The sequence below is a fragment of the Thalia democratica genome, chromosome 4, assembly GCF_965202585.1.
Source record: "Thalia democratica chromosome 4, ktThaDemo2.hap1.1, whole genome shotgun sequence".
Lineage (NCBI taxonomy): Eukaryota > Metazoa > Chordata > Thaliacea > Salpida > Salpidae > Thalia > Thalia democratica.
The window spans coordinates 52,309,011-52,329,414 of NC_139168.1; the positions used below are offsets into that span (position 1 = coordinate 52,309,011).

The following is a 20,404-nucleotide window of genomic DNA, read 5'->3' on the forward strand; positions in this document are numbered from 1 at the left end:
AATCAATCATATTTGTAGACTCAAAATATATTATTACAATGTTAATAAAAGGTCTTGTTACAATAAAAGCTGCTAAAGATGTTTTCAAAATGAGTAGTAGGTTTGTGAACCACCAAGCAAATTCTATTGTGCAAGATGTCAAAGATAAACGATATAAAGCTATGCTTGGTGGAGGAGAAAAAAAGATAGCTGCACAACACAAGAAAGTATGTTTAGTTTTTATGAAAATAAGTATTTAATACCAAAAATTCTTTTTATAAAATAGTAATTAAAACACATATTTTTTTAAATTGTTATTGCAAATATTTAGGTTTTCATGAGAGTTTTGTATAAGAAAAAAAGTTTAGACTTGTAATAAGTCCTTTCTCACTTATCTAGACATTTTGGGCAATATTTTAAGTTATGGCCGGATAAGTACAAAACATTGTTTTTTCTTTAAATAATCTACCTCTTTTATATTATGCTATGCATGCAAAAAAAAATGCACTCTCTTTTTTAAAAAATTAGTTTGTTTCCATTTTTTAAACGAAACTAACAATTTAATCAGACCAAAACTAATCGAAACAAAACTTTGATAAAGTTTAAAGCTAATTTAAGGAAAAAAACACAGTAAACCAGACTTTAAAAAAAGCAGTAATAAAAAATCTCCGGCAGTAGGATTTAAGCTAATTAAAATAATGAATTAAATCCTACTGCTGGGAAAATTTTAGCACTTTTGCTACTACTTTTTACCAAGTCTGCTGTTAACAGTATAACTAATATTGGAACTCTTCTGAAAAAGGAAAGTTTAGAGATTTGTTTGACAGAATTTTCCCGTTAATTAACAAAAAAATTCATGTAATTGGATGAGTTGTGACACACTTTCTAGTGTGGCTTCTGGTTTACAACGATTAATAATCATTCATTTTCTGTATGGCTTCAGCTTCAGAGAATGGACATTTTGATGAGTGAAGAACATTATTTTTGTCTACACTAACCCTCATCAGCATATCCTTCTTTGCTGAAGTGGTTCTATATCCTAGAGTGTTCAGAGTAAATCAAACGGTAGAACTGAGATGCCCTTTTCAGCAGTATTATACCATTACTGGGACAGTCCTTTTCCTGCTCCTAACGAAAAGTAAAAAATGTAAATGTAAAGGGCGCTTTTTAGTTTGTCAAAGTAACTTTCCTCTATTTTTTAGCTGTCTTAGTGGCTACAGTAAGTCCTATCTCCTCTTTTCCACCTTTAAACTTTTGAAACTTCCCCTTTGCTTCTCAAAATGTCTTTCAGAGTCGACTGAATTGGCTCATTTTAACAGATTTAGGCACATTATTTGTTGCTATTTTGCACACTTTTAGCTTGTTTTCATTTGTTAGTTGAACTCGTTTTCCTTTCTTTGCTGTCATATCCATATGTTGACTGTGTTACTACTACTAACTTACCTACTAAAATCAAAAAAGCTTGTAAATAAATTATAAAACATGTTTATATTTATTAAGCGCCAAAACTATTAAACATTTTAATTTGGAAAGAATTATTAGAATCGTATGTACCTATAAACTGTTTGCCTAGTTATAGAAATTAAATTAGACATGTTATTATAGTAAAACATTGATTTTAGCTTAATTAAATAAATTTACTTCTTGTCTAAAAAAGACCGGTAAGCGAGGGCTGGGTAAGCTAGGAAAAACTGTACAATCAGAATATACCTACAAATAAAAACTGTTACGATTTAAAGTAAAAAAAAACTATTGCTTACTTTCCTTTAAACTAAACCATTAAAATTTTAATCATTGACAGAAATATTTTTTTCTTATTAAAGGTATTTTTGTTTTACTCAAATTAAGAAAATTATTGTCATTAGGGAAAATTAACTGCAAGAGAGCGTATTGATGTTCTATTGGATGAAGGAACATTTACAGAATATGATATGTTTGTTGAACAAAGATGTACTGATTTTGGAATGGATGATGAAAAAAACAAGGTTTTTGTTGCTTTTAAATACATTGTTAATTTTTGACTTCTTTATAAGCTTATCCAGGGTTGCCACACACTTAAATTACTCAGTAAAACTCAAGGTAGACGGAAAATTTTCTTAAACTCAGGCTACTTTGAACTCTTTTGAAAATTTTTGAATTTGTTTTTGCAAAACTTTATAGATATTTTTTATGTATCTCAGGTTATTTTATATGATTAAAATATTTTTAACGTGTTGTTTTTATCAATTCCTTTTATTTTATCCTTTTGTTATTACTTTGGTGTTTTTAGGTATATAAGGTAGATCAACAATATATTTTTCAGTTTTTTGCACGAGATGATGTTTTACAATTTTTCATAAACTCTGGCCAACTCAGACTAGCTTGATATAACTCAATCTAGCTTGTTGTAACTCAGACTTGCTTTTTTGTAACAATTTGTTGTAAACCTGATTATCCCTTAATTCTATTTGTAAAATTTTCTTATGAAAGTAAAAAAATGAATTACAACAAATTTTTATTAAATAATTTTTTTTTTATTCTCTCAAATTTGTTTGATATTAGATTACTAAATTTTTATAAACGTGTTTTACAGAAGTACACCGATTATGTAATGCATAATACACTTTATCAAAAACTAAATATTTTAACAGTTTACAGGAGATAGTGTTGTAACAGGACATGGAAAAATAAATGGCAGACCAGCGTTTGTTTTTTCACAAGATTTTACTGTTTTTGGTGGTTCGTTATCTTCTGCTCATGCTCAGAAAATTTGCAAGGTTTTTTTTTTGATTGGTGGTAATTTTATTTATGCTGTTAGATTATAATTTTTATCAATTCCAAAACTTCTTATTTTTTAATGCATAGATAGACTAAAACAAATAACAATTTTGTTTTTTTATGTTTTAGTTCTAAGTTACTGGTAATTGAATTTAGTACTAAAACACTTTGTTAAAAATAGTATATCTAATAATTTTTGACAACTAATATTTTGTAGATTTTATCTGATGTAAGCACTTTAAGTTAAAAAGATAAGGTTATAAGGTTTATTTATTTTAAAAATTAATAACTAAGCTGTTAGTTGTTTTAACTGCTTTTAAAAGTTTATAGTAGTTATTAAAGTATTCGTTGCCAAATTTTAAAAGTATCATTGGTTCTATATGGAAAGTGCAAACTAAAAAAAAAAGACAAAAAAGGTCATTTTACTAAAAATTTATCTCCTCTTACAATTTTTGAGCAATAATTTTCAACATTTCAGTTTATTTATATCAAATTAAAGAATTCCTCCAAACGTATATATATATTATTAAGATTAGACTGAGAAATTATTATTTTTTCAAATAAGCCAAATAGTATTATTTTATTTTTTGGTCGTTAATTATTTTTTGAGTTTTTTGAAAAGTCTGTTCAAGCATATTTTTTATAGATATCCAAGGTACATTTTCTAAAAGATTTTTCTTTAGCTTAAAAAATAAAAAAAGTAGATAGATTTTTAAATAATTTAAAATTTCTAATATATAATTCAATGAAAAAATTGCAGATTATACATTTGTTTTGGAAAACTTTAGTAAAATTAATTCACATTTTTATGTTATATTAAATTTGATCCTAGTTCACATTTTAAGCTTTCATTAAAAAATCAATTAAAAAAAATGTTAAAAATTGACTTAAATAAATACAATATATATTAACTTTTTTGAATAAGAATTGAAAATGTTTTTTAACAAACGAAATAAATCTTGCTCAGTGTTTTTATTTTAATTAAGTGAGACAGTTGTTTTCAATGGTTCTTTAACCAAGTTTTATTTATCAAATTATTAAAAGCTGTCTGATTCTATCAAAAAAGGTAGACTACCTACATACCGTTTAAACTTGTTATTTTTTAGATAATTTTTTTCACTTTAGGTAACCTTGCTCCAATAAGTAGTGTAATTCAGTTATAGATTGGATTTTAAATTTTAGTTATTGTATGATTATGAATCAGGTCTTTATGATCACTAGTTCTCAAAATAAACTATATTTTTTTCTAGTATTTGGTTCACTGTGACGAGTAAGCTCTAGCATCCTTTTAACAAATTTTATATTTTTTATATGCTACGTTCAGATAATGGATCAGGCCATGTTGACAGGAGTACCAGTAATTGGTCTAAATGACTCTGGAGGTGCAAGAATTCAAGAAGGTGTTGAATCGCTAGCAGGGTACGCTGATATATTCCAAGTAAGAGTATTATATTAATTTTTTAAGTTTTTTTTCGGTATTTTAAATGACTTTGGTTTAGTAAGACTTATAAAATATTTTAGTAATCTTAAGCATATTAGAACTATTCTCGGCACTATTCCGATTACAAAACTAAAATTGCGCTAATATGTATGTACAGTAATCTGTCACCTAGGTACGCACTTTGAACACAGCACAAAAGTGCGTACCTAGGTAATTTTGGTATTAAACTATGTTTTTACATTAAGCCTAATACAAACATATTAAAAACCACTAAAGTTTACAGACGACTATTAAAGCAAAATCTGTTAAGACAAAAACTTTAACAATAAAAACAAAAATATTTGTTGAAAATATATTTGAAGTCTTAAATATTTAAATACGTATATTTATATCAACCCACAAATTTTTTTTTAGTTTTTCTTGTATTTCCTGTACCTTTAAAATTAACATAGTGCATATAGTTAATTACTAATTTTTAATAAATAAAGATTTCTTAAAACTTTGATCATATTTTATTAAAAACTATGATGAATAAATGAAGAAGAGAATATTACGTCAGTAAATATGAGCTAATGGTTGTTTGTATAAATAGCCAAAGTTTACTGGCTGGCAATATTCTTAATAACATTTACACAAAGTTTGTTATTCTAGAATCTAGAAGCAGGGCTGTTTTCAGCAGAATTTTTTTATGATTTTTAAGTATTTTTTGTTCTTGTGTTTTAAACATAGGGTGTGAAATTTAAACTGCACTCTTCGTCATTTTCGTTAAATATTATAAGTAAAGTGTAATATGTTTGTTTTAAACATTGAATTTCATATACAATTTGTAAGTTCATTAATTGTTTTCTGGTTCCTTTAATTTTGTTTTATCTAAACTTGATATAGTATAGTTAATTTTTAGATATAATGCTGTTGTATTCCTAATTTTAAGTTTGTTTATTTTAAATTTCCGAGTAAAAAAAAAAAATTAACAATGTGTTTTTCGGCTAAAATGTTCGTGTTATACCGGCAGTTCGTACCTAGATGGCAGGTTAGTGTATATATTTGTGATTATTAAAACTATGTGAAGTTTATCTGCTATTGGCTGTGCTCTTTTTATAGGGTGGTAGCTGTCTAAATTGCGCGAGCGTACAAAATTGCACGAGGGGACAAAATTGCACGAGTTCACAAACAACGAAAGATACTTTGTACAAAGATACTTTTGCACGAAGATACTGCACGAAGATACTTTTGCACGAGGGGATAAAATTGCACGAAGATAAAATTGCACAAAGATACTTTTGCACGATGAGTTACTTTTGCACGAAGACACTTTTAATAAAAAAAATTTTATTATTATTTTTTATTGTAATTAAATTTTTTTTAATTATCACTGTTACCCCTAACCCTTACCCCCCTCGGTCGGTAAGTTTTCTTTTGTTTTAATAAAAAAAAATATTTTATTTTATTTATTTATTTATATTTTTTTACTATCACTGTTACCCCTAACCCTTACCCTCGGTCGGTAGCTTTTTTTAAAATTTAATTTCTAATTTTTATTTATTTTAATTTTATTAGATATTTTTCTTAATTTTTACTATCACTATTACCCCTTACCCTCGGTCAGTAAAATTGTTTTCTTTTTTTTATTAAATCATTTTTAGTTTTTTTTTTTTTTGTTTATTTATTTATTTTTTATTTAATTTTTTACCCATGTGCAAAAATTTTATTCGTGCAAAATTAACCTTTGGTGCAAAATCGTCTTCGTGCAATTTTGTTTCCTCGTGCAATTTTGTGCCCTCGTGCAATTTTGGATTTGTGCAAATTTGGCTTCGTGCAATTTTGTACACCCGTGTAATTTAGTCCCTTCGTGCAGTTTAGTAACCTCGTGCATTTTTGTCTTCGTGCAATTTAGACCCGTTCCCCTTTTTATAACCTCCCAAGTTATTTTGAAATCAAATTTTTTGCGCTATAGGTCGCAAACATACTTCGAAATCTCCGTCTCATTTTCATATACACCACCTTTAAAAGGTTTTTATGGTTAGCATATCGGAATCTGAACTGAGTTGAGCATAAGCCGATGTAGCAAAGTGCTATTTATTTCAAACCGTACTAGCTGAAGATTAAAAACAATCTTTTTTTTATCAATTTTTTTAATTGAATTTACTTTTTGTTCGCGCTAAAATTGTTCAGGTAATGCTAAAACTTTTATTTCTATCTTTCAAGTTTCAATTTATATTTCGAAAGCGTAGTTTTTAGTTTGTTGTTAAGAAAATTTATGCCGTGTGTAACTTTTAAACGATAAACCTGATGAGCCAACATATTAATTACGCTTAAAATTATAATTTGCATTGCTTTCGTTCCTCTGCCTTATCTTCTAAACCGTATAAGATATGTGGTTGGTTATATATGTAACGCTACCCTGGCGGTTACTGACTATAACGCGCTAATATATAAAAATCCTTAGGCTCGTTCTTATGCTATTGTTTAGACTAACATTTATAATTAATATGGTAGGTTTATAAAAGTTAATTGAACTTATCTTATTGTTTAACTTAAGTAAATTCATAAAACTGTAGATAATTTATACTACTTATATAACTGAAATCGAGTCTGTGAGTTGAGAATGTATTTTACATTAAATAAATGTGCGAAAAAATACAACAAACTATACTATCAAAATACTACGAAATGAACAGCCTAACTTAAAAACAATCGACCTCGGTACTCTAGTAACGATGTTTAACAAATATGCATGGTTACTCATAAGAAACAATCAAAACTAAAGTAAACGCAAAAGCAAGTGAAAAACCAAGCCACATTCAAGTGCACTAATTGCTTATAACATGAAATAGTTTAAGAGAAGAGAATGAAAGGCGTTGGCTCTCTACCGCTAACCGCAGCAGAGTTCTACTCTTCTAACATTTTGAGATTATGAGACATTATCTGGATCTTCATGCACCAGCACAAAATTTTCAACAGTTTTCTATTGAAAATTTTATGGTACGGGTGCGTTGGGTCCAAGTATTGTTAAAAGTAGATACACACGGCATAAATGCTCTTTTAACAACAGTAAATAAAGACTAAAAACTACGCTTTCGAAATATATTTGGGAATTAAAATATAGAAATAAAAATTTTAGTACTGTAAACTTTAGCACGAACAAAAAGCAAATTCAATTTAAAACATGGCTGCACTCTCTGCAATATGGAAAAACACGAGATTTCAAAATTTAAGTTTAAATAAACAAAATGAACTTTTTTGTAATTGTAAACATTTTTCAAACTTATATTTTTAATAAATTTGAACGTTTGTACAAGCTTAGTGTATCTTATATTTTTAAATGACAGGGTTGCCACTTTACCTGGAAACCTGGAAAAACCCGGAATTTGACAATTTAGGCTAAAGTAACCTGGAATTTTAGAAATTTTGAAAAAAACCTGGAATTTTTAACAATTTTAACAATTTCAGTAGTAAAATTTCAGTTCGATACAAAAAATCTATCATATTAATAAGATTTTTTTGTCATCATCAAAAAAATTTTCTAATAAAAAATACATTTAAAGTAACTTTCAGTATCTTTTCAATGTTTTTATACTATTTAACACAGTTTCTTACATTAAACTCAACTTAAAACTAAAAATAGAATCAAAAATGTGTACTTTTAAAAACCTTGAAGAAAATATATACGTATACGAAAATGAAACTGAGCTTTCGAAGTATGTTTGCGGCCTAAAGCGCAAAAACATTGATTTTAATTTAACTTGGGAGGTGATAAAAAGAGCGCAGCCAATAGCAGATGGTAATAACCCTGTTTGTAGGCTGTGCTTTAAAGAATCAACAGCCGTTATGTATGCGTTAAAAAAGAAAGGTTGTTTAATAAGAGGAGTGAATTCATATCGTCTTGTTGACATATGAAAAAGCTCTTCTTAAAATACAATACATTTTGAAGTATTTTATAGTCACTCAACTGTTGTTTTTGTTAATTTTTATTGTTTGAAAGATAGATGGTAGATCTATTTTTATACTGAATTCTTGTAATGCACAATATTACGTCATGTTGTTTTTTGTATAACTTTCGCTTCTATGTTTATCAAAGTGCTTTTTGTTTTAAATTTAGCTGGCTGAAGATTAAGGCGTCTAGTCGTATGAAACACGTGTACCAGTATTTTTGAAATCTTATTTTTTTAATAAATTATATATTAATATATATATATAAATTAATGTTTTTTTAAAATTTCTGATCGATAGTGCTCGACAAATTGAATCGGAGCTAAATATTTTTGTGGTTATATAAAAAACTATAGGTTTATATGACCGTTTCGAAAATGAGATATGTTACCTCATATACTCATCAGTAAAGCTAAAGTTTATTAACAATGTTTAAGAGAATTTTAGAATTTAGAAATTCTATAATTATTATGATGTAGTGATAATGAAGGTTTTCGTACAGTAAGCTAATTTTGAAAAAATACGCTGATCTTGTTAGTTTAAGAATTTTTGCTTTTTTAAAAGCTTGGAAAGGTTGTATTAGAAATTTTTTAAAGCTGTTCGTGTTTGCGGCTTAATTTTAATTTAATTTAATATTTAGTTAGTTTTAGTTTTGCTAAAAAAGTATATTTGGTAATAAATGCACATATTTTGTCTTTCGGTTTTCTTGTTTTGTGTTATGTTCTTGTCTGATTAACCATTTTCTATTTTTTTTAAGTTCCAAAGTTTGCAGCCGAATTTAGTATTGAATTTTGATTTTGTCCTGTTTAGTATTTCCCATTTAATTTTGTGATCTGTATTGTTATCTTTTAAATTTCAAATATAGTTTGCTAGTTCTGTTGTATGTCTTTTGTTAATGTTGTTGAATGAAGATTTGTGATTCCTATTTCTTTGTTTGAAAGTATTTCCTGTAGATCCTAAGTACTGTTTGGTTGTTTTATTGGATGTTATAGTCGCTCTTAATATTATGTTTGAAACTAGGCATTGATTGTTGAATATGAGTATATATAGTTTTTTTTTTTAAAGTGTCGGTCAAAGTGCTCGACAAATAAATTTGGGTCTAAATATTTAATTATGTACATAATAAACGACAGTGTGCCATGCACACGAACAGTTTAAGATATTTTTCTATATCACTTTTCCAATCCGTCTTATAAAAACTATTTTATAGCAATTACTAAAGAATTTTCAAAATGCACTAGTTATTTAATTAGTAACAAAACGAAAAGCAGCGTATATTCAAACTGTACAAAAAACTTCAACATCATTACTACATCACAATATTTATAAAAATTGTAAAATCTAAAATTCTGTAAATCAAATCAAATAAACTAAATCTTTTCTGATTGTTATATGAAATAAAAATATTTCATGTACGAAAAAAATGTAAAAAAAAACTGTGGTTTATTGTGTAAGTAAATAAGTATATATGTTTGTTCATTTATATTCTATGCATAAACATTAGCTAGTTAAAATATTATGAAAGTATGAGTTATAAAGTTTTATTACAGAGAAATGTCATGGCAAGCGGGGTAGTTCCACAGATATCTTTAATTATGGGACCTTGTGCGGGAGGAGCAGTGTATTCGCCTGCACTAACAGACTTTACATTTATGGTCAAAGACTCTTCATACCTTTTTATTACTGGTCCGGACGTTGTAAAAGTAATTAATTTTGATAATTTTTCCAATAGTTGTAGTCGAGTCTAGTTAACTGAGTTATATTTTAATTAACTTTTTTTTCTAAAATATTTTTATAAACATTGTAACCTACAGAACATGCTATTTTTACTGTCAATCGTTAATTATTGTTTTTTATGAGTATAGAGGGAAAAAAAAAACTTGCTCAAAAAAATGTTTGTTGTCAAATAAATAAAATAAAATTTGTAAAATTAATACTTATCAGGGTTGCCACTCGGTCAGGAAAAGTCAGAAAATCAGGAAAAGTCTGGAAAAATTTAAAAAAATGACAAAAGTCAGGAAAAGTCAGGAAATTTGATAAAATTTAAAAAAAAGTCAGATTTGTCAGTTTAAATTTACAAAATTCCTTGTTTTCCAAAGCCTTCAAATGGTAAAAATTAATTAAAAGTCCTTTAAAGTCAGAAAAAAATATCAAAATTTTCTTAAAAATTTACAAAAATATTTAATTTTATTTCCATTGCCTTCACCTGGTATAAATTAGTGAAATATCCTTTATAAAACTGCAAAAATTTTCTATTAACATATTGAACAAGTACCCTACTTAAACAGCAGATTTTGTAAGCTTTTTAGTATTGATGATCTGTAGCAAGGACACTTCCATAGTGAAACTGTGATATATACACAAAATATCTAGCATAATTTTAGAATCAAAATGTTTTTTGTTTAAATAATTGAGTTATTTATAACTAAGCAGTTAGTTTAGTATTTTATGTAACAAGTTAATGTGTATACTTTACCTCTTTATAATTTTTTCAAAGTTGATTAAATTTATAAATTAAGTTATATTATAAGAGAAGTATATGCCAAGATTAAGTTTACTTATTGTTTGTATTTATTGTAGAATAACTTAAGTTTTTAAAGTAAATATGAGTTTATTTATTTGTTACAAATTTTATACTAAATGATAAGAGGAAATATTTTATACAACTAATATACTATAAGTTTACTTTTTTATGTCTTTTTTTTACACTTACTTAAGTATATTCTTTTTTTTTATTGATTTTTAATTTAAGGATTTTATATTAAATAGTTTGGGTAGTATTTTGTTAAACTAAGTGAACAATTTGTATAAGTAAAACTGATTTAGAAAAGTCAGGAAAATTTTGGTAAAAAGTCAGGAAAAAGTCAGGAAATTTTTCTCAGCTTGATCAGTGGCAACCATGCTTAATGCTGTTTTTATATTATATATTGTTAAACAATTGTTTAACGGACTTGTTTATAATTTTTTTATGTAAAATAATGTTTATTGTGTTACTTGCTTAATTGTTAGACATATTCCTCAAATATTGTCAGGAAAAAAACTCTTGTATTTTAAATTAGCATAAAAAACTTACTTTAACATAAACTTATTTAATAAGTTTACTTTTTACAAATATTATTTTAAACCATCTAGAAAGGAGAATTTTTTTAAATCACTTATTCAATTGTACTTATTTTACAGATTAAGAAGTTGTTTCGAATTTCATATCTATCTATAAATATGCATTTACAATTCAACAGTCAAAAATAACTCTTTATTTAGTTTGTTAAATTATTTAATGTAAACTAATGAGTGATCTGTAAAGATAATAATAATAAATGAAATACTTTACAACAAGCTACATAACTCTACAAACAGTCAGTGACAAATGAGGATGTTACACCAGACGAGCTGGGAGGAGCAAAACCTCACACTAGTGTATCAGGAGTTGCTCATGGAGCTTTTGAAGATGATGTCGATGCTCTTATTAATCTTCGTCATTTTTACAACTTTATGCCACTGAGCAATACAGATGACGCACCGATGGTGCAAAGTAACGATCCCAGGTATTTCGCTCAAACTTTTTTAAGTAGTATTCAAGTTGTACGATAATGTTATTTTTAATTTTAATGTTTACTAGATACTTTGTACCGTAAATAAAGTGGTAAATAAATGTCCTTTCTTGTTATTTAAGACAAAAAAAAACCTTTTTAGTTATCATTTTTAGTTGTTAATATTAGCATAGCAAGTTAAATGAAATAAATTTTGGCTTATAGCTTTTCGCTTATTAAGATTTAGTTGTCTTTATTACTATAGACAGGGTTGCCAAAAAACCTGGAAATTGAGAAATTTTGAAAAAATAACCTGGAGTTTTGAACAATAATAACTAAAAAACCTGGAATTTTTAATAACTTTTACATGTCAAGTAGTAAAATTTCGATTTGACACAAAAAATATATCGTATATACATAAATTTTTTGTCATAACCAAAAAAAATTTTTAATAAAAAACACTTTTAAAGAAGCTTTACGACATCTTTTCAATGTCGTTATACTATTTAACACAGTTTTTACTTTAAACTTAATTTTAACTTAAAATACCGGTAAAACGTGTAATTTAAAAAACCTGGAAGAAATTTTGAAAACCTGGAGAAAATTTGCCAAAAACATTTAGCAACCCTGTATAGATTTTTATTTTAGTTCAACTTTACAATAAAATATTTATTATATATGGCAGGAACGTAGCTAGCTCAAAAAATCTACAAATATGCAAAAAAAAAAACGGGAACGGGTCAAAATTGCACGAAGACAAAGTTGCACGAGGGGACTAAATTCCACGAGATCAAAATTGAACAAAGAAAATTTTTCACCAAGGGTCAATTTTGCACGCGTTACACTTTTGCACGAGAGTAAAAAATAAAACAGAAAAAAAAACTAAATGATAAATTTATTAAAAAAAAACAAAAAATAAAGTTACTGACCAAGTTAGGGGTAACAGTGATATTAAAAATAAAGAAGTAATAAAAAAATAAAATAAAAGCTACCAACCGAGAGTAAGGGTTAGGGGTGACAGTGATAAAAAAAAAACTCATAAAAGTTATTAAAAAAAAAGCTACCGACCGAGGGTAAGGGTTAGGGGTAAATGTGATAGTAGAAAAAGAAAAATATTCAACCCGTGCAAAATTGTCTGCTCGTGCAAAAGTATCTTCGTGCCATTTTATCCCCTCGTTCAAAAGTATCTTTGTGTACTCGTACAATTTTGTCCCATCGTGCAATTTTGTACTCTCGTGCAATTTTGACAGCTACCCCAAAAAACAATAGGGACGCATGATGACGTAATATAGGTATAGGGAAATTTATGCTACCACTAGTGTTATTGTGTTTTATATTAAAATATGCAGTTATGATAAGTTCAAAAAAAAATGTAATTTTGATGTACAAGAAATAACTGTAAACAAGGTAGTTTATGGTGTTACACACCAGTGGCATTGCGATGATATTTTTGTTAGGAGCTGCGAAAAGTGAAAAATTCTCCAAACTTAAAATTAATTTAAGACCTTTTTACTTTAGAACTGCATCAATTTGTCAATGTAAAAAAAACATGTTTTCATAAAAAAAATCAAACTAACTAGTAAAAAAACTTAAGGTAAAAAATTACGTTTTCTTAATAGCTATAACTACTTTTTTTTAATTTAAAACTATTCTGGTTCTCTTCGAGTTTCCCTTGCTAGAGTTGTCCTTGCTCGACTTGTCCCTGCTCGAGCTGCCCCTACTCGAGCTGCCCCTACTCGAGCTCAATTTGTCACTACTTTGTTTATTGTTCTCGCGTTGTAATGAATTTTTAACAACTCAAGATCATAATTTTTATTTTACATTTTTTCTCATCAAAAAAATCTATAACTTTTAAAAAGAATATTTTTACAATGCATTGCTTTTTGATAAAGAGAATCTGAGCTGAGTTAAGTCTATTTAATATGTTCAATTTTTAGAAACTACAAGTGCTAAAGAGTGTTTATATTTCAAAGTTAGGGCAAAACTAAGTATAAAAAATACTAAAAGGTAAGAAAACAGAGTCTTTTTAAGCTAAAGAATTGAAACAAAAACACCTTTATTTTGAAAAACTGTATACGTTTCTGCAGATTTGCAGAAATTTACCAAGCTAAGTGCCTGATACATGGTAATACGTTTTTTTGTTTTAAACTAAAACCTATTCTAAGCATGCATTGAAATATCTAAGTTGAATTACTAACTGGCCTTTGTAACCTATACATAAACACTGTTCAAAAAGATAGCTTTCAAAAGATTACTACATATAGTGGTTAGAAAGAGATATCTGCAAAGCATATTTTAGCAAATATTTACTGAACTAACATGATTTTGTTTTTTACTATTATTATGACACTGTGCAGTATTTATCAAAATCAATTTCAAGTAAATTATTATATAAACTTTTAAAGTCTTCTATTTAGTAAAGTTAAAATATTACTGAAGTTTTTGACTATAATTGTTGAGTTATTAAGAATTAATATTTTTTAGGTAAAAAAAACGAAATCTAAAATGTTTTATTAATTAAAAAGAAACGAATCAACATAAAAATTAAGTTAGATATTGTTTATGTAATGATATTAAAACTTTAATATAAGTGCATTTTAAATAACTGTTTGTTATTTTAGCGATCGTTTGTGTCCGGTACTTGACGATATAATCCCGCTCGACAGTCACATTGCATACGACATGGTTGATGTAATCAATTCGGTAATTTGAACTTATTACAGCTTTTATTTTAACGAACTCCTTTTGTATATCACATTAGTTAGTAGCAATATTTAAGTTATCTTCAGCTATGCTGAAATATTTTTGCCATTATACAAAAAGAACTAGACTGCACCGCATGAACAACAACCCACGCAATTTTTTACTACCTGATTTTATTCTCATTGGAAATCTTCAGACAGATGTTGTGTTAGACTGATACAATGGTTCATCGTGACTATGTCTATCTAATGAGTCTTAATGATGACAAAACTAGGTTTTAAATTTTGCGTAGATTGTCTTTGATGATCGTGCGTAACAGTATAGTGCTTGATATGTTGTATAAAAAAACTGAATGTGTAATTGTTTTTAAAATTATATTTTACTTAAACTAGTTTTGTATATCATTATTTGAATAAATGTTTATGTACATGGTTGAAATTTTTTTTATCAACACTTTAAATTTAGTATTTGTCAAAACTAATAAAAACTACAAATTTTACGTGAAGTTAGAACGTTTTAATAGTTTTATTATTTACTTTAGCTAATACATTTTTAATTTAATAGAGATTTCAAAACTGATTTTTTTAAAGAGTGACTCAAAATATTATTAGCTGTTATATATTTACCAAAATTTTGTTTATCCCAGTTGTTTATTCGAAAAAAATTGGTTACTATTCAATATACTGCTATTCATAATTTTTGTAGATTGTAGATGATGGTCATTTTTGGGAAATAATGCCAGATTATGCTAAAAACATTGTAGTTGGTTTTGCGAGAATGGATGGTAAAACCGTTGGCTTCGTTGGTAATCAACCAAAGGTTGCCTCAGGTGATACTGTTTATAACTTTTAACATATTTTAACTTTTATAAATGAATATTCACTAAGTATAGCCACATTCTAAATGTTTTTTGCAATCGATTAAAAAGAAAGCATTAACAAAAGTTATTAGAGCCAAAGTCTGGATATTGATTTGCCGTGAGACAAGCTCAAAGTTATGGCTAACTGACGAGTTTCGATTAGAACGAAAATGTGAATGTTTTAGAATTTAGTCTACCGGTAGCTTGAATCTGTTAATCTAAATTATATGATCAAAACTTGTTGTTAAAATAATTTGCAGCTGTATTTAAAATAAGGTGTATATTCAGTTTGTATCAGGGTTGCCACGGGTCAGGCTAAATCGGGTCAAGTCAGTTTTTTTGGGTCAAAATGACCAAAAGTCAGTTTTGTTAGGTTAATGGCAAAAAGTCGGTTTTTAGGTCAAAATGGCAAAATGTCAGAATTGGTCTGATCTAATTTACAAAACTCTTTAATTTTCAAAGCCTTAAAATGTTAAAATAATTAACAAAAATTTTCTAAAAGTCAGACTAAATAGCATAATTTTCCTAGAAATTTACTTACAATATCATTAAATTCCAAAGCCTTCAAATGGTAAAGTTAAATAAAAAAATCCTCTTTAAAGTCAGACTAAAATTGCGAAATTTTCCTAGAAACATGTTAAACTATTACCTTGTTTAAACAAGTAGTTGTTGTATGTAATCTTTTTAGTATTGGTGATCTGAAGCAAGGACCTTCGATAGTAAAACTCTGATATATACTCAAAAGTTGTGAACTTGCAGTTTCTCGCAAAAAGTTTGCAGAATAAGTTATGATTTAGTTTGAGTATTTTAATTAAAAGTTCTTTGCGGGTAGTTTACTTAACATTTGTGACTTTTGATTATTTGCAAAGAGGCAAGCAGTAAGAAAAAAGTATACCTAATTCAGTGCAAATTTTTTATAAATAAGTTTATATTATATATTTTTACATTCCAATAACTTATTATTACAGTTATCTTTCGCTGAAGTATTCATTTCTGAACACAGCAGCTACTCAATCTAAAGTTTGTAGCTAAGAATTACTAGTCTAAATAAAAAGACACCTGACAGAAAGTTGCCACTCAAAATATGTGTACTCAGAATGCGTTATTAAATAAAGTGCATATTTAAAACGCGTACCTAAGAGGAAAGTAAAAGTAAGGCTAAATCGGTCAAAATTTTAAAAAGTCGGGCTAAATTTATAAAATTTTGCGTGATACCCTGTTGTAAGCACTTTAAGCACCGAACCCACTTTAAGAATGAACCCACACCCAGATTAGTCGATGTTTACTAAGTAAGTTAAAGAAGCATATTAAGATAATAAAAGGGATAGTAGTAGATAAGTTAGAATATTTATTAGAGTTTATGGTAATGAAAAATAAATTTTGATTGGCTTGATTTGAAGAATAACTCCTTGTTTTAAACTTCATTATTAAAGATGAACAATCTAAAAAACGCTTATAAATACATAAACACTAAAATGAGCTGATGTTAAGCGAGCCGGTCATTTTCACTTTGAGGGCCGAATCCGGCCTGCGGGCTGTATGTTACCCACCTCTAAACTAATAGGCTATTTCGTTTCATCTGTTTTAAAGGCCAACTAAGCTCTGACCAACAAGGGTTGTGGAAAATATATGTCTCTTAACAAGGCATGTCAGTAAAAATAAGATAAATTTTCAAGTACGTACGCTGACTATTGATGAGTTGTAAATATTGTTTCAACATTTTTAAGCAAGTTAATCCAAAAAATATTTAATTCAAACTACTATTACTTTTGACTTATACTGCTGTACTTTTCAATGAAATTTAAACAACAATTTAATTATAGTTTTATGCTTCCAGGTGTTTTGGATATCAACGCTTCAGTAAAAGGTGCAAGGTTCGTCAGGTTTTGTGACTGCTTCAATATTCCCATAGTAACCATGGTAGATGTGCCTGGATTTCTTCCAGGAGTTGGTCAGGAACATGGTGGAATAATTAGACATGGTGCTAAACTACTTTATGCTTATGCAGAGGCCACTGTGCCTAAACTAACGGTCATCACTAGAAAGGTTTAGTTAAGTTTGTTGGTAAACTTCGAGTTGTCAGTTTGGGTAGTTTGTAAATAATTTGGCATTAAAAATTGTTTGACATTATAGTTAAGTATATATAATATTAGTACTTTTCTGTGTTGAGGCCCAAATGTGTTTTAAAAGTCTACTAAATATAGTATTGTTATGACAGTAAGTTTTTCCGTGCTTGATAACTTTACTTTAAGTAAATATTTTTTTATGAATTGGTTTAAAAAAAAGAAATATAAGTTCCAAATTATTCAGGGTTCGTGCGCGTCAGGCTAAATCAGTTTTTTAGAAAAAATTTGAAAAACGTCAGGCTAAATCAGTTTTTTTATTTAAAAATTTGAGAATCTCAGTTTTTCTCAGTTCAAATGCTTGGAAAATTTTTGATAAAAAAAAATTGAGAGTTCTTTTTAAGATCAAATTGAAATGTGAATTTTTTCTAAATAAAGATTTAGTTACTAAAGAATAAATTAGTCAGTATTTGTAAAAATAAATGCTTTACACTTTTTTTTGAAACCCTAAAAAATTTTTAAGAATCTTCATTATTTTGTTTTGAGCAGATTATTTACGTCATAATTATATAAATTCATAAAACAAATACAGATTGCTTTATACCAAAAACTTTTTAGATTAAAACTCTTTGCAGTTTATTCATATATTTTACTGTTTGTTTAAAGTTACTAGAGATATTCACAACACTAAAACTTAGTTTAAGATATAAGTACTAAGTTTTGTGGGAGTACAAATTTTAGGTACAATTCATTTTTCTTTACAAAAACAAAACATTAAAGGTTTCTTTTTTAATTTTAGTGTTAGCTTTTTAAATCTGATACGACGTCAACAACCACTCTACTTATTTAGATTTTACGATTTATAATTATGTATCAACTTTAAGTATTAGTCAAAATACTATAGCAAACATTTTTTACTTATTTTAATACTCTTGTAAGCATTTCATTTTATTAATAGTACTTTCTAAATTGATAGTGTTTTGCAGTTTTCTTGCGCACTTATAATGATATCATTAAGGCATATGGAGGTGCATACGATGTTATGTCATCAAAACATCTACGAGGTGATGTCAATTACGCCTGGCCTACGGCAGAAGTTGCAGTAATGGGAGCCAAAGGGGCTGTAAACATTATTTTCCGTGGTTACGACAGTGAGACCCAAAAGAAAAAAGAAGAAGAGTATGTGAAAAAGTTCGCTAATCCATATCCTGCTGCAATTAGAGGTTTCTAATATTTGATCGTTAAAAGTTTCATGACTTAAAGTTTTTTTTTAATTTTAAAACTTGATTCTTACCGAAAAAAAAATCTTATTTACAAATAAGCATTACAAACTAAACAGATCAAAAAAGTCAAACAAATTTTTTTAAACATGTTTTTTAATAAATTGATATAGAAATAAGAATATTTTAATCAGGCTATGTTGATGATATTATTGAACCGCGAACCACCAGAAAACGGTTGTGCCAAGACTTGGAGTTGTTGAAAAACAAAAATCAGGAAAACCCTAAGAAAAAACACGCTAATATTCCTCTTTAAAACCACAGTTTGAGTAGTTTACTAACACCCATAGAATATATTGCACTTAAAAATATATTTTGAAAAATCTAAACGTTTCACAATTTAGTTTTCAAAGCTTTTATAGTTTTTAAGGTATTTAAATTTTTTTAATGTATTTTAAAATTTTACAGCAGTTAGCTAAGGTTCAAATTGTTTAAGTTTAGAATTTTTCAAACTAAACTACATAACCACTTTAAGTTTTATCGTGATGTGTGTAAGTTTATTTTTTCATTTATTTTAATTATGTTATATAATCAAATGTTTTCTCAACAGTATTATATCAATGATTAGTTTGATGTTTATTAGCATATGTTGCGTTTTGTATCTGTAAAACAAATGTTTTTAACTATATGTGTAAGTGTTTTGGAAGGTATATAATTGTGAATTTGGTCGATCTTTATTAGGCAATAAACTAAAGTATAAATGTAATATTGTAAGTAGTTTTTTTGGTTGCTTTAGACCTGTATAGACTCACAAACTATAAAATACTTTTTTTTTTAATTTTACAATAGTAATAACCGCTCAGTCGCGCTAAAGAGTAGCATTTTCTCATAATATTACACACTTAACTGTGTGTGTTGCTACACACGCTTTAGTTCTATTTGCCAAGCATACTGTTACTGAGCAAAAAGGAGACTTTTGTAGATTTTGGCATATGTTTGTTTAGTTTATTATTTTTATACAAGTTTTAAATATTATCTTTCAAATGTTTATTAAAAAGTTAGACAGATAAGTATTATAAATTAGTTTTAAATTATTATATATATATATCTCACTACTCTTGTTTAATTTTTATATTGTTTATAGAAAAGCACTATATTACTTGAACTTATTTATGTTAAGAAGTGAAACTAATTTTATCAAACAGTATATATTTTTTTAAATTAAGCTACTTTTAATACAAAGTTAAAATTTTTATTTATAAGCTTAAATTTATTACTTCAAGCAAGTTTTAACTAGAACATGAAGTTCAGTGAATTTTTAAACATTGAACAGTTAAAACCTTGTTTGATTTTATTTTAGTCTTTTATAAATTAATTTAAGTAAATTGTTATCAATATTTGATTATGATACTGAAGAATAAAAAAGAAAACCCAAGCAATTAAGCATTGCATAAAAATTAACAACATTATTTAAAAAATTATTAAACTTTTGAGCTGATTTTGTGAATAGAAGTATTTGTTAGGTTCTTTGCTAGATATCTTTTACAGCTTAGAAAATGCATTTAAATATATTTAAACAGTTTCAGCAGTTAATTTTTTTTTGCATTTTAGATTCTTTTTGGCATACAAACACTTTTATTTCACAAGTAAAATATTTCCATTTAAGCTAGTAATTTTGTTTCTTTATTCTTTCATTACTTTATGTTACTTTCTACGGGTCGGTAATTTTATAGGTATTTTTAAACAAAATTACCATTTTAATTTCATGTATCGTATTTTTAGTATACTTGTTTTTATAAGGTCTTTTCATGGATAAATTTTGTAAAGTTTCTCAATTTTATTTTCACATGTCGTGATTTTAGCGACTTTTTTAAATAGTTTATTTAATTATAAACTGTATGAGCTACCTTTATTTTATAAAA

The 20,404-nt window shown here is 27.1% G+C and overlaps 1 protein-coding gene across 1 annotated transcript; it reads left to right on the forward strand.

Annotated features, from left to right (window-relative positions):
• LOC145834620 (propionyl-CoA carboxylase beta chain, mitochondrial-like) lies at positions 1-19,413 on the forward strand. The gene is made up of 11 exons (XM_082942094.1): positions 1-206; positions 1,845-1,964; positions 2,610-2,735; positions 4,061-4,174; positions 9,658-9,810; positions 11,465-11,652; positions 14,259-14,340; positions 15,046-15,169; positions 17,037-17,245; positions 18,281-18,485; positions 18,677-19,413. Exons 1-11 carry the CDS (start codon positions 39-41, stop codon positions 18,796-18,798), a joined length of 1,611 nt encoding a protein of 536 aa, XP_082798220.1. The 5' UTR covers positions 1-38; the 3' UTR covers positions 18,799-19,413.
• The last annotated feature ends 991 nt before the right edge of the window (positions 19,414-20,404 follow it).

What these genes read in the sequence shown, in the direction of transcription:
- LOC145834620 (XM_082942094.1), top strand. Translation starts at nt 39, where the DNA reads ATGTTAATAAAAGGTCTTGTTACAATAAAAGCTGCTAAAGATGTTTTC. An exon ending in CTGGTCCGGACGTTGTAAAA is followed by an intron (nt 9,811 to 11,464) that starts GTAATTAATTTT and finishes CTCTACAAACAG; the next exon opens with TCAGTGACAAATGAGGATGT. An exon ending in TGGTTGATGTAATCAATTCG is followed by an intron (nt 14,341 to 15,045) that starts GTAATTTGAACT and finishes TAATTTTTGTAG; the next exon opens with ATTGTAGATGATGGTCATTT.